The 15,273-nt window shown below is 38.6% G+C and overlaps 2 protein-coding genes across 3 annotated transcripts in view; both read right to left on the minus strand.

Annotated features, from left to right (window-relative positions):
• The window catches only part of LOC112572661 (receptor-type tyrosine-protein phosphatase kappa-like), a 503,329-nt gene that overhangs the window by 474,250 nt on the left and 13,806 nt on the right, over positions 1–15,273 (minus strand). The window lies entirely within an intron of this gene.
• The window catches only part of LOC112572689 (multiple epidermal growth factor-like domains protein 11), a 55,552-nt gene continuing 49,252 nt past the window's right edge, over positions 8,974–15,273 (minus strand). The window contains exons 7-9 of the mRNA XM_025252497.1: positions 10,349–10,460; positions 9,684–9,763; positions 8,974–9,165 (exon numbers count right to left, since the gene is read on the minus strand). Coding sequence (XP_025108282.1) covers positions 9,029–9,165; positions 9,684–9,763; positions 10,349–10,460 — 329 coding nt within the window. The 3' untranslated portion in view covers positions 8,974–9,028. The remainder of the gene's footprint in view (positions 9,166–9,683; positions 9,764–10,348; positions 10,461–15,273) is intronic.

Here is a 15,273-nt window from a genome sequence, read left to right on the forward strand (position 1 = left end):
CCGAGGCTGCCTCTACCTTTATTTAACTCATTAATATTTTATGACGGAGCTAGATACGAGTAAGGGAAACGATTCTCTCAGGCTTCAGGGACAGAACATTCTTTAACCGTAAAAGGTTTAAGTCAAAAGAGTAAAGCAGGATAAGACTTTCTCTATGTTGTGCTGCATGTTTATATGGTGATGCATCAGGCTTTTAAAAAGCAAGTGTTCAATTATGCAAAATTGAACGATAGACTGTGGGTACAACGTATTTTGGAAATCAAAATTAAACTCATTTCATTCATTTTTTTACTCACTGTCTCTGCGTCCATAGATGATGATTGCGTGCAAAGAAAAGTTTTGCCCCAGGTCCACCCGCCACAAAGGATTGTTGTCGTTTGTTGCAGTGTGGATACAGTTGGGTGGTACTGCCCTGATGTCGAAATGTGTGTCAGTGTTTCCATTGATAGCGGCAGAGCAGTCTCCGGATGATCTGTTGTTCTCTGAATACCGGGAACTAATACTGCACGATTTGTTGACAGCGATGTTCCCTGTAACAGAAAATAGGACTTTTCCCAAAGGTATGCTCGTCTTTGACTTATCATATGTTAAAATGTACTTCACATATTTTCTAACGAATACTAACAACTATTAAACAAGCCATTATCGGACTCTAGAGGAATAATAGTTATTATTTTACGGCCTAAAAAAGACCTCTACAATAATAGGATTAACAAACAGCCCATAAGAATACGGATACTTTCATTAAGTTTACAGACTTTAAAAGAAAACATAAAATGAAAGCAAAATACAGGTAGTCCTCGGGTTACGACGGTCTCGAGTTACGTCGTTTCGTGGTTACGACACTCATTCCCACTTACAGCGACAGTGATAACAAAGCAACGTAGTGGGCTTATTATTGAGATGGAAAGATTGATGGCGCATTGGTTGGAAGACAAAAATCAATGCCGTATCCCTGTGAGTTTTATGGTTATTCAGGAGAAGGCTAGGCGACTGTTTGAGGCGTTGAAAAGAGAAAAGGGGGAAGGAAGTGAAAGTGAAGAATTTGTGGCGAGTAGGGGTTGGTTTATGAGGTTTAAGGATCGGGCCCATTTCCATAACATTAAAGGGCAAGGTGAAGCTGCTAGTGCTGATGAGAAAGCAGCAACTGAGTTTCCTAATGAATTGGCTAAGATAATTGAGGAGTGTGGTTACTGTGCTCAACAAGTGTTCAACGTGGATGAGACAGGCTTGTTTTGGAAACGTCTGCCTAACCTAACACTGTTTATTACTGTTACAGCACTTACAGTACAGTATTTCATTATTAAACGTACTGTACTACAATATTTTACTGTACTTATGTTTATTGATAATTATGTAGGGTACTGTGTTAGGATAGGTGTTTGGATAGGCTAAGTGTTTGCAGTACTGTACTGTTATTATGGTACAGTACAGTATGAACGTATGATCCGACTTACGTCGAAATTCGGTTTACGACGCCGCGTTAAGAACGGATCCCCGTCGTAAGTCGAGGACTACCTGTACACTCTTTACAACCTTTTGAGTTCTTAAATAAATACGACCGTTATGGCAGTTACTTCATATTTTCTACGAAACAGCTGAACCTGAAAGTTTTTGTGGTGTGAAGTAAATCTGATGCATTGAAAACACCAACACACTTAATAACACTCTAGCTGAATTAGCTATGGATTGAAAATAATGTGGCGGTTTGATCCAGCAATCGGAAGTCAAATGATATCCTTTAATGATCGTCATTGGATGTAAATAAAGATGTTAATACTGAATCTGCTGACAGAAAATATTTAATGATTTTGTGGAGTAAAGGTCATACTAGATAAGGATATCATGTTCCACTAGCTTACCTGGTAGAGGGTAGAGGTTACTAGCAATTATTTAAGAACTCAAAAGATTGTAAATTAAATTAAATATTTGAAGTCTTATCAGTGCATTACGGTAATAACGATAATTTGTGGAATCGGGCGTTATCTTGTTTAACTGCTCATGACAGGTAAAATATGAATCGTGAGTCACGAGATTTTGTCTACTGAGAGATAAGCCATTGTAACATTGCGAGAAAATGTATCCTAAAATACTGGCAAGACAATACTCACTCATATGATCCAGCTGTGCATTGGTTAACAACAAGATATCAGCAAATACACACAGTGTCACAAACCACATCCACCCACAACCTGCCATCTTACAAACACCCGACCTATATTTAAACTTCCTCGTACTCTAGGGGTAGTCGTGTGTAAACAGACAACAAGTTTTCTTTAGCTCTCTCAGTGCATGAGTCCGTGGCTCTGATGTGAACACAGGTATGCATGCATCCACAAGACGTGTAAACTATTCCTGCAGTAGAAACAAGGTTAATGAGTAGGTGATAGTAATTATAAATTTAGTCCTGAAGTGATAATACATAGACGTTAGATGTCACGGTTAGGGCTATTTTAAAATATTTTCCTACTTAAATGACAAAATATATGCGGTGCTAATTAATTTTGCGATGAATGCTCTTTAAACTACAATGTTATTGTCAACATTATGTCTGCTTCTTTACCTGTGTCCACCTTATTGAGTAGAAATTGTCAAATAGTCGAGCACTTACACTTGCTGTGTCGCAACCACTCAAACAGAGCAAACACACAACCACTCGCTCAGCCATGGTACACGATGTTCCAATCATACCACCGCAGACAACAACAACGAAATGACCGTTACAAAACAACAAATTTATTACGCACAAAAAACAATATTAATAGAAAAAAATTTACAGACACATGCACATCCACATTTAGAAAAAAAACCAAACTGCCTCATCCACAAGTGACAGACAAAGATTTTAAAAATCTAAAAGGGAGAGGTGTCAAAGGAGACACAACGCCCAAACACATTGCCGGGTAGCTTTGGGGAAGCGATTTATCAAGTTCTCCAGGTCCCATCGTATCTTGCCCTCTAACCCCGTGCGGCGCTGAGGCCACATCTCCGGCCCGTCAGGTACACAAAAGGAGGGACCGTTGGTCGTGGGCTCCTAATAACGGGTTTGCACACTCGCAGCTCCAGAGGAAAGATTGGTCGCATCCAGAAGCACGCCCGGGTGATGTGTCCACTCGCTTACGATGCCTTAGGACAGTGTGAAGAGGCAGACAAATGAAGAGACATTTTACAAAAACCAACAAGAGAGAAGAGGAAAACCACGACGAAAATTCAGATGAAAATGAGGAGCCAGTAGATACATATGGAGCACCATGGTTTAGGTTTAACTTCCTCCTCCAAGTCCCACTATTATCTAAGGTTTCTTAAAATCTCTCTCCCAAAAAACTTTCGAACATATCATATTCTAAGCAAAGAAGAAGAGACCTGCGAAGTGCCGTGGACTTTGCGAAGGTCGGGGCCTTGGGGCTACATCTTGGGGCTCACGGGACGGATAGGGCTACACAAGGGCAAGGTGGGATGTCATTAGAGTCGACGCTTGTTTGTGCGGAGATAAGATGCAAAACCAGAAAAATAATCGCTGACACTCGACATGCTGAACTCTTGATGCTCTTTCCTGAGTTGACAGGTCCGATTGGTGCAGGGAAGGAGACGAAGGGTGTTCTCATGTTGAGACAAGTGATGTGAATGTGTGACGTGTGTCTCCTGATAGCGGACTACATTAAACGGCTTCGGGGTCATGAAGGACGAGAAAAAAATACTTTGGCACGAAGAATTCAGACTTTCAACGTCCCAATAACCTCAACTGTCGCTGTGATTGGTGTTGACTGCTGACAATATTGTGAATGGTGCACTAACGTGACGTAGAAAGCTGTTCGCGTGACGTACTAAACTGTTATCCGGCTCGATAATCACAGATGCCAATCCCGTAATTTGTTTGCGGACAATTACTTAACAGATGGGTCTTGGAGACTGAAAATTACAGGTTAGGTTTATATTGGTTATATCTACCGATATCTGCAAAAAACGCAAACCGCTCAGGTTGGTCTTTAACAGACAAATATATATACCATAAGTATTAGGAATTTCTTATTTTAATGTTTAAGTCTATGGGAAGCATAAATTTCATGCACGTATTACTCTTTGTATTACTATGAAATAACGCAGATAATTTTGCGATTAACTTTTACAAATTTTAAAGATTTGTTTGTAAATAATATGTTGCATTCAAACAGTTGGTTGGATTATTATCAAGACATAAAATATCACTTATAGGGGCCTTATTTTCAAAGATTAGTAACAAAATAAATTGAATTAGACAACTTTTTTTCAAATTATTAGTTCGATTAGAATCAAATAATTACATATGACATAATGACCTTAAATGTTTAAATTATTATTATATAAAACGAAGTGCAATATAAATATATAAGTTATTGACCATTTCAATTAGGAAGACGATCTATTGAACAGCAGGGAAAAGTCCATTTTCGTGACATTTAATTATGTTCCTGATGAAAAAATATAACAGATTACAATGGAGAGTTGTGTCCCTTCGCCTAACAGGCTGAGGGGATCAGCTCCCCTTGATTATATTTGTTTTGTGGTCATGCTTCACTCTGGATAAAAGTGTTGGACCTTCATGTCTACAAGTGCTTTTGCTGCGTTTTCTTACTCGTCTGGTTTGCAACAGAATTGTATCTAATGTTATTGAAAGTGCGAACTGTTGGATATATTGGCTGCAGTCCACTCCGCCATGTTTCACTCGCTGCGGCAGCGACCTTGATATGGATTAAATAAACTGAAAGGATGATCACCTGCTTGCAGTTTCATGTGATAACATTTCTTCATATTCTCTAGATTACTCATTATTAGTACTAGTAGTCATCATCATCTCCATCGTCATCATCAGCATCATTGTCGTCATCATTATTGTCTTCATCATCATTATCATCTCATGATTCCGCACAGCTCTTTCGGTTTTTGTAAATGACGGTAAACTGTTAGATACATGTAAGGAAAACAACATGTTTACTCCGCAGTAAACTATAATTGTAAGGTAAAAATGAAATGTGTCAACTGCTCCAGTCAGTTCATTACGAATCTGGAACTCTAGGGATGTGCACCTTTCCAGCGAAAATGGGTGGCGTGTATACTGTTGTTTATATTTACAAATTATTGAATATTTAACAGAAATTGCTTCTAAGTCGAACTTAAATTATTTGTTTCAGTGGAGGATTGTAGTCACCTACTGCAGTGTGAATACAGTTGGGTGGTGTTGCTGTGATGTCGAAATGTGTGTCTGTATTTCCATTGATAGCAGCAGAGCAGTCTCCAGATACATTGTTGTTCTCTGAATACCGGGAACTAATACTGCACGGTTTGTTGACAGCGATGTTCCCTGTAACAGAAAGTTTGACTTTTCTGAAAGGCATGCAGGCCTCTGACTTATCAGATGTTAAAATGTACTTCACACATTTTCTAACGACTACTAACAACTATTAAAGAAGGCATCATCGGACTATAGAAAAAAAAAATTAATAGAATTCCACAATAATAAGATTAACAGATAGCACATAAGAATACTGATACTTTTATTAAGGTTACAGACGTTCAAAGTAAATATAAAATGTCAGCAAAATACACTGTAAGCAGCCTTTTGAGTTCTTAAATAATTGCTAGTGACCTCGGCCAGGTAAGCTAGTAGAACATGTTATCATTATTTAGTATGACCTTTACTCCATAAAATCAATAAATTTTCTTTCAGCCGTTTATCAACGTCTATATTTACGTCGAATGACGATCATTAAGGGTATCATTTGCTTTCTGATTGCTGGATCAAACTGTCACATTATTTTACATCTCTATCTTATTTAGCTTGAGTATACATGTTATTAAGTGTGAAGTAACATATTATTTATGAGTTTGTGTACTAAATGTTCCAGTTTTAATGCATATGATTTATTTCACACCGCAAACTTTCAGGCTCAGATGTTTCGTACAAAATATGAAGTAACTGTCATAACGGTCGAGATGATACTAAAGATATGAGGTACCAGCCGTTCGCATTTGAAGTCTTCTTAGAGCATTACAGTAACAGCGTTTGCGAAACTCGGGCGATATCTTGTTTAACTGCTCATGAAATATGTTTCGTGAGTCACGAGATTTTGTCTACTGAGAGATAAAGCCATTGTAACACTGCGAGATAATGTATCCTAAAATACTGGCAAGACAATACTCACTCATATGATCCAGCTGTGCAGGGGTTAACAGGAAGATATCAGCAAATACACACAGGGCAACAAACCACGTCCACACACAACCTGCCATCTTACCTACACACGACCTATATTTAAACTTCCTCGTACATTATGTTAGTCTAGTCAACAGGGAAACAGAAGCCGTGTGTAAACAGACAACAAGTTTTATGTAGCTCTCTCAGTGCGTGAGTCCGTGGCTCTGCTGTGAACACATAGGTAAGAATGCGCAGCGGCGGCGTTAGGGGTGGCAAATGGTGCGGCCCCCCCGTCCCCAGGCCTCACTCTCGAAGGGGCTTTGCGCTTCAGCCCTGAGGTCATCTTTATGACTTATTGCCAGCTGTGTAAAACATGTTGTGACAAAATAATTGACGTTCAGTAAGCACTTCTAAGTTCTAATTAAGCAAATTATTGAACCTATGTCTTCACGTTAAAACCGACAATAGTAACAAGCAGTTTATTAAGTTATCGTCACCATATTATTTTGCTTTAAGAACAAACCGCTACTGTCACAAACGGTGGGAAAGGTTACCAACAATTAAAACACTTAATTCGTACTTGATGACTGCTTTGTTATCTGTGTCAACCTTATTGAGTAGATGACACGCAAAATTATCAAATACTCAAACACTTACACTGGCTGTGTCGCAACCGCTCAAACATCGCAAACACAGCCATTCGCTCAGCCATGGTACACGATGTTCCAATCATACCACAGCAGACAGCAACAACAACCAAATGAGCTTTACAAAACAACACATTTATTACACACAAAAAACAATAGTAATAGAACAACAACATTATACAAGCATGCACACCCACATTTAGAAAAAAAAAACTGCGCCATGCACAGGTGATAGACGAAGATGAAAAAAATCTAAAACGGAGGGGTGACAAAGGGGGACACAACGCCCAAACACACTGCCTGGTAGTTCTGGTAAGTGATTTATCAAGTTCTCCAGGTTCCTGCTCTAACTTGCCTTCTGGCCCTGTGCGGCGCTGAGGCCACCTCTCCTCCGGCCCGTCAGGTACATAAAAGGTGGGAACTTTTGCAGGTTCGAAACCCGACCGTTTGTCGTGGCTCCTACTGACGGGTTTGCAAACTTGCAGCTCCAGGGGAAAGCTTGATCGCACCCAGAAGCACAGCCGGGTCACGTGACCACGCACTGACGATGCTTTAGGACAGTGTGAAGAGGCAGACAAATGAACAGACATTTTACAAAAACCAACAAGAGAGAAGAGGAAAAAGATGACGACGAAGAGAACCACGACGAAAATTCAGATGAAAATGAGATACACCTAGCACCAGGGGTTAGGGTTAACTCCCTCCTCCAAGTCCCACTATTATCTAAGGTTTCTTAAAATCTCATTCCCAAAAAACTTTCGAACATATCATGTTCTAAACAAAGAAGAAGAGACCTGCGAAGACCCTGTGAGTAGGAAAAGCGGGACAAGAAGTGCCCTGAGCTTCGCGAGGGTCAGAGCTTTGGGGCTCACGGGACGGATAGGGCTACACAAGGGCAAGGTGGGATGTCACTAGAGTCGACGCTTGTTTCGATCATCCTTGTGCCCACACCCAACAGGTGCGGAGATAAGATGCAAAACCAGAAAAATATTCACTGACACTCCGACATGCTGAAGTCTTGATGTTCTTCACTGAGTTGACAGGTCCGTTTGGTGCAGGGAAGGGGGATAGCAGGAGATGTAGGGTGCTCGCGTGTTGAGACAAGTGATGTGAATGGGTGACGTGTGTCTCCTGATAGCGGACTACATTAAACGGCTTCCGAGTCATAAATGACGAGAAAAAAAAATACTTTGGCACGAAGAATTCAGACTTTCAACGTCGGAATAACCTCAACTGTCGCTGTGATTTGTGTTGACTACTGGCAATATGGGAATGGTGCACTAACGTGACGTAGTAAGCTGTTCGCGTGACGTACTACACCGTTTTCGGCGCTCGTTAATCCCGTAATTTCTTTGCGGATAATTAATTAACGGATGGGTCTTGGAGTCTGATAATTACAGGTCAGGTTTTTATCGCCTATCTCCACCGATATCTGCAAAAACGCAAAAAACTCAGGTTGCTCTGTACACAAGTATTAGGAATTTCTTTTTTAATGTTTAAGTCTATGGGAACCATACATTTCATACACGGATTACTCTTTGTATTACTATGAAATAACGCAGATAATTTTGCGATTGACATTTACAAATTTTAAATATTTGTTACTAAATAATATGTTGCATTCAAACAGTTGGTTGGATTATTATCAAGACATAAAATTCAGGGCTTCTGCTTATGCAAAAAATTGCGTACAGTCCGCATTAAAAGTTCGGAGGACCCCTTCAATTTTCGTCAATGGGATCCCAGGGGACCCCTTCAAATTTGGGCGAAGAACAGACACAAAACTGGGTAAGTGTAGTGTCTGACGTCGTAGACCAATCTATTGTTGTCGTCTGCTACAAGGTAGGAGTTACTTCCCTTGACTGAGTTGTTTTTTTTCCCCTTACCGGGAGCATCAGGTGCATGTAATAGAGCAAATTTATTCAAGAATCTCATGATTCCGCTCAGCTCTTTCGGTTTTTGTAAAAGAAGGTAAACTGTTCGATACATGTAAGGAAAACAACATGTTTACTCCGCAGTAAACTATAACTGTAAGGTAAAAGTGAAGTGTGTCAACTGTTCGAGTCAGTTTATTACAAAACTGAAACGCTAGTGGGTGGCGTGCATGCTCTTGTTTATATTTACAAATTATTGAATATTTCACAGAAATTGTAAGTCGAATTTAATTTGTTTGTTTCACTGGACACGTATTGATGTAAGAAGCAGGCTTCTAGGTTCCCTTGCTGCTAGTCTGGATGCGGAGAGAAGTGTAGGTTGCGATGTTCTCGTCACGAGGGTCGAGTGCGTCATAGACGTTGTTGCTGTAGTCCGATGTGTCTTTCAGAGATGTAGAGCCTGGTTGTTCTGCTGGACATGTCAAGGGCGAAAAAACTACATGAACTAACATCATCATTGCGCCTTTTTAAGCTCATATGCACGGTATTGATAATATGGCTACAGATCGGTGATAAAAAAAAATGTTATTGTTTAAATAATTATATGGAAGACTGTAAATAGACAAAGAAGTTTAATGTTAAAAATTGTTTTTTATAATATTTTAAAATGAAGAAATTGTGTTTTTGCAATACAGATAAAACGGGAATTTATATCTTTATCTAATCTAAGCAGTTGTGAAAAAATACATTTTATTAAGAATCATACTTTCCGAGAATAAAAAACAGTCGCAATATTGAAGGAAACGGTGACTCCGAATAATTTTGGCTTTTTTTGCATCACTTTTTATCATTATTTTACTAGTTACAAATTTTCAAAGATTGAACTAAAGGGCTAACAGCTACATAACAGACAAACACGAAAGTTTATTACTTGCACTGTAATATATGATGCTATAGTGATTGTGACATAATGTGATCAGGAGACATTACCTGTGTCACAAGTCATGGAGGTTTCATTAGGTGAACTGAGATGTTCGGTGTTTTGCTTGGATCTTGATCTTCTCAGCCACCTAAAACAATAAACTCTCAAAGTTTAATTTCAATAAAAATAAAATAAATTTTATAATACTTCGTTATAATATACCTGTGTATGATTATGTAAAAATAACATCTTGCAACTTTTTAGAAGAAAGATCTTAACCGCCAATTGGAGAAACATAAAAAAAAACTTAAAATAATGTCTTTCGTATATTCCTCAGTAAGGAAAACGTTGACCAGCTACTCGTGTGCTTACCGGGCTTCGGTGGTTGTCGTTGAATGCATGACAGTGTTTACATGAGTGTTTCTCGAAAACGTATAATATTCACCCACAGCTGGAGATAAATTATCATGTGCTATGCCTTGCCTAATCACTAAAGAAAGAAGTCTATATGACACCAGTCTTAAAATTATATATTTAAATAGTCCATGTCACTAGAATCGGGAACAGAATTACAGACAGGAAGACAGAAAAATAAAGGAGGGTATGAAGGGAAAGGATGTTGATGTGACATTCAATGAGCAGATTGCGAAAGAAAATGTCTGAGTGGAAAAGAGCATGAGAGCAGGAAAAGTGAAGAAAAAAAAAAAAGGTTTTCTCTGAACGATTAACTCACAGACCAATGAGGATTCCTATAATAAGAAAGACAATACTACAGCCAACTGCTGCACCAGCCACAGGACCCGCCAAACTGACAGTCTCCTTGTCACCATAATGTGGCATCTTTTCTAAACATAGCAAAGTAAAACACACACACACAAACACACACACACATACGCACAAACGAGCAGTAAGTAGAAATGTGCGATTTTTCCTGTCGTTGGAAAAAAACAGTTACTGGCTCGTGCAGATGCAATATTTTAAAATTGTTTTACTTGTCCCTTGGTATTTCAAGTTCTCAAAATTTTGTGACAAGATAATAGTTCTAACAAAGTTGATTTCAATGAGTGAAAATTCAATGCTAGATATTAGATAAGCCAATGATTGTCGTCAGTAGGAGACATAAAGAAGGTAGTCTATCCCTGCCTACTACAACAAAGTTCTGTATGCCGAGCTTTTTCGGTATGTTAGGACGTAGTGGCAGTTGTGTAGCTGTAGCGTGGTCGTAATATTTATGTGTTTTCAGACGTCGTATTTGTGTTGTTTTAACAGTCTTACTACCAACTAAAAGAAAACTCACATCTAGACACAGAGGGCTACAAAGTCTCCATCACAAGAGGACAGACCCGGTGTGTTGTCACAGACGCTGTTGTTGGGCAGTGCCGCACTCTGTACACTCAGACCCGAACCACGTCAGCACACCAACTGAATTAATAGACTATCTGGAACATGATAAAATGCTCACTCAACCACATTTAAAATTCTTACCATGTCAGTCACTTGAAAAAAATTGTGAAACTCTAATTATTTCTCACTAACTAATAACCTAAGATCATATTCGTATAGCATAAAACAAATCCTAACTCAAATATGGCAAACACTATTTTGTGGGAACAGAACACCCATGTAAGTGTATTCGATGTCATCATTTACGTATACTAAAAAGCCTTCACTTCTGATTCGTATTCCATATTTGGTAAAATCTTTCTCTACAATTCTTTCTACATCCACCTCTCAATATGTCACGAACGTGTGTAATCCAGAACAAACACAAAAGTTATTGAAAGAGATAAAGACAGTAGAATCGTCACAGACCATATGTTTGTTACATAAAAAACAGAAAAGGACGGAAGCTGTTCTTTTATAGATGTCGGTGATTCGCATTTGCATCTCGTTCTCTTTCCGATTCGCGCACTTTGTCAGCTGAGGATGGACACATCACTCAATAAACCTTATTCTTACGTTGACACAGAGGAGGATAAGCCATCCTACTCGTCGACACTGACATGTCCCGTCAGTCTGCTACATGTGTTGTACATCCTTCACCACAGTGTTGTGACAGTCGTTAGACATGTTGTGTATGACCGTCTGAGCATCTGTTATAACATGTAATGTTAGATCATCTATATGTCACATGATATTAGTTTATCCTAGATACTTTATGTAGCTTATCATTTAACAACGTGAGACCTCTAGGGGTCAGAAAGTTCTTACGTTCACACAGAGGAGGCTGCCATCCTGTCCGACACTGACATGTCCCGTCAGTCCTGCTGCAAGTGTCATGACATCCTTCACCACAGGTCTTTTGACAGTCGTTACACGTTGTAGGACCGACTGAGCAATCTGTCGTGCATATCATTGTGAAACATCTATAGATCGCAGTCTCACAACATAATGATATCTAAGTAAAAGCACTCTTATAGCAGCTTGTATTATTTATAAAATAAACCACACTGCACGTGTTGTTCTTACGTTGACACAGAGGAGAGCTCCCATCCAGAGTGACACTGACATGTCCCGTCAGTCCTATGCTGCAGGTGTCGTGACATCCTTCACCACAGGTGTTTTCACACAGCCGTTAGACTCCTGCTAGTAACGTCTAAACAACCTGTAATAAAATATCATTTTTAGAATATTTTGTGTCAGAACATTATTTTCTCTAAGTTAAAAACATTATTAAAGCAAATAATAACATCAGAACTCTAGCGTCAGGAGTTTTTACGTTGACACAGAGGAGGCTGCCATCCTGGGCGACACTGACATGTCCCGTCAGTCCTGCTGCATGTGTCATGACATCCTTCACCACAGGTGTTTTGACAGCCGTTTGACATGTTGTAGTGACCAGGTGAGCAACCTGTCATAAATATCTTTGTTAGATCATCTAATATGTCACATTCTAACATTAGTTTTCTCTTAGATGCTGTTATGACAAATCATCATTTAACAACGTGAGACCCTGGGGTCAGTGTGTTCTTACGTTGACACAGAGGAGGCTGCCATCCTGGCCGACACTGACATGTCCCCTCAGTCCTGCTACAAATGTCACTGCCACAGCCTGCTGCACAGGTACGTGCACAGTTCTTTCCCCAGTATCCCGCACGCCAATCTGTTCGAATCTACAACTTCATTTCCAAAGTTGTGCCTCAAAAATATTCCTCGTAAATAGATGAATAACAATACATACACACACACATTGCGTTGAAATATTTATCTCTCTCTCCCTCACGGCTAATCATATGCATATTAAAACTATTTATGAAGTTTCAGTTCTCTGAAACACTCGACCATCAACAAGGTTTGTAAAATAGGAGAAAAATCTAAGTCAACTTGTTTTTTAAGCAACGGTTATAATACTGATACTCAGCCTACTAGACTTAGAAAACGATTTTTTTTTCTATTCTTTTATTCAGATGACTATAATATTATAAAAGTTATGTGTAAGAAATGTTCACAGGTATCACTTTAACACAAGCACCATTGACGACTGAGTATCGCATTAATTGTCTTCCCCATTATCGTAACATCACCTAGCGTTTGTGAACACCACGTTGACTGCATGAGTTTGACAGTCACTGCTCCCAACCATCCGATTCTTAACACACTGAGAAAGATAAATTAACAATTTTTTTTTAATGAATAGAACGGACGATACATTAAATCTGTTAGACAAATTCCAGAACTTTCGATAATCCCCCAAAAAAAAAAAAACAGAAAAAAGAATGAGAATTGGTAGAAGAGAGAGGAGAAATCCCCAAATAAGCATAAGTTTTCTCTCCATAAAATCAACGATTATGTTAATTTACATTCTTATTCTCAGTAACATTAATCTAGGATTCATGGCGAAACGTATGAAAATAAATATATAACGTTTTTATTTTTATTATGGCTTTTTCTTCAAATAAAATTTACAAGATTTAGCTATTAAAAATAGATACGCATACCAATGGATAACAATTTTGAAAAAAACAGTACTTAGAAAAAATGTTAATTATCTTGGCAAATACCAGTGTTACGTACTCAAGGGAACAAATAACCACTATTAGTATATATTGCTTGCTGAACATAAATACCCCAGATTTGGACTCGCACTATGTTTAAAAAAATGGGCGTAGTTGTTCTCCTTGTTTGTTGAATTGTGTCTAGTGATGGTCACACTGTCCTTGTCGAGCCGGAACGAGATCAATACGGTCGCCTCCACATCTCCTTGTACCCGGACACGAAACGTGTAAACGTTTTTCCTATCGGGTGAACTTGAACACCGAGTCCATTCTGCTAACCACTGTAAAGTACCAACAAGAGACTTGGAACAGAAAAAACAAAGTACTGCGTGATGAACCCATTACATTACATAAAAAATAAACGCTCAAAAGTCTGAATAAACTACACTTATCTCATACCATGTCAAAATCAGCATGATATACTGCCCGTGCCATTGCTATTAGAGAGTAGATTGTCCCTTTGTCTAATAGCTCTCTGTTCTGTTTTGTGTTATGTCAATGAATCGTTGTCGAGTTTTTAAAATATGTTCACGATCTGCGATGTTGTTGCATCGATTATTCTTGTTATGGACTCTTGTGCTGCGTCGATTTTCGTAATCAGTACTTTATCACTAAACGTTCTAAGTGCTTTGTTTCTTTACTTGCCATACTTTATAGGTTTTTGACTAAACAGGCATTATAAGCACTCTTCATTTTCGACGGCTGCAAAAACCGTGTTGATGTTTATGCATTCATTTTGAGGAACAATGTATTTGCTTCATGATAAAGTTGGAATCTTCGACCTTTGACACTATGAGTATGTGCATCTATAATGAATTCCTAGTGGGAAATTAGTATAACAAAAGCATGAACTTCAAGGCAAAGAAATTGTTGTTGTCGTTCTTTACGTTAAATCAATCTCACGGGAAATAAAAACATATTTTTCAGCTCATTACCACATGACTATGAAAATTTATCTTTTATTTTATTCCTTTCTTTGAAAAAAGATATAGTGATGACAGCACTAAATATGAACCCACGTGTGATAAAACTTTGATTGCATGATGATTGTCTCTTCGTGACAAGAAGAAAATCATCCCAATAGCACCAACTAGTCTCTCTAGGAAATTTCTTCGTATCGATTTTGTCCGAAGGTGTGCTTCTGCTGGGGACACTTGAAGCGGGGTGCACCTACTTCTGAAACGATCTGATCCTGATATTGCCATGTCTTTAAGATGAACACCTGTGGACCACTCACCACTGACTTATTGACTAATCTTCTAGTTAGTTTGTGATACAGACCGCTTCACAAGGGGTTTAGAGGAAGTAGAAAAATTAGTCTGGCCCTGTTCTTCGGAAAAGGCTACATGATCTATCAGGGAAATGTTAAAGGACATAATAACTGGGTTAAAAAAATTAAGTGGATTAATTTTTGAATGGATTTTCATAGACAATCCAAGCGCATGACGAAAGTATTGCAAAAATCATTACAAATAATAAAATTACCTTACAAATAGCGAGCTGCCTCTACCTTAAAAGCATTATTATTTGCTTAACAGGGCTAAGTGCAATAAAGGAAACTAATTCTTAGGTTTGCAGGACAGTACATTCTTCATTGTGTTACATACAGCAATAATAAGTGCTATAAAAAAACAAAGATTACGTATGCGATTCCCCGGCGATA

Source organism: Pomacea canaliculata, linkage group LG9 (assembly GCF_003073045.1).
Source record: "Pomacea canaliculata isolate SZHN2017 linkage group LG9, ASM307304v1, whole genome shotgun sequence".
Lineage (NCBI taxonomy): Eukaryota > Metazoa > Mollusca > Gastropoda > Architaenioglossa > Ampullariidae > Pomacea > Pomacea canaliculata.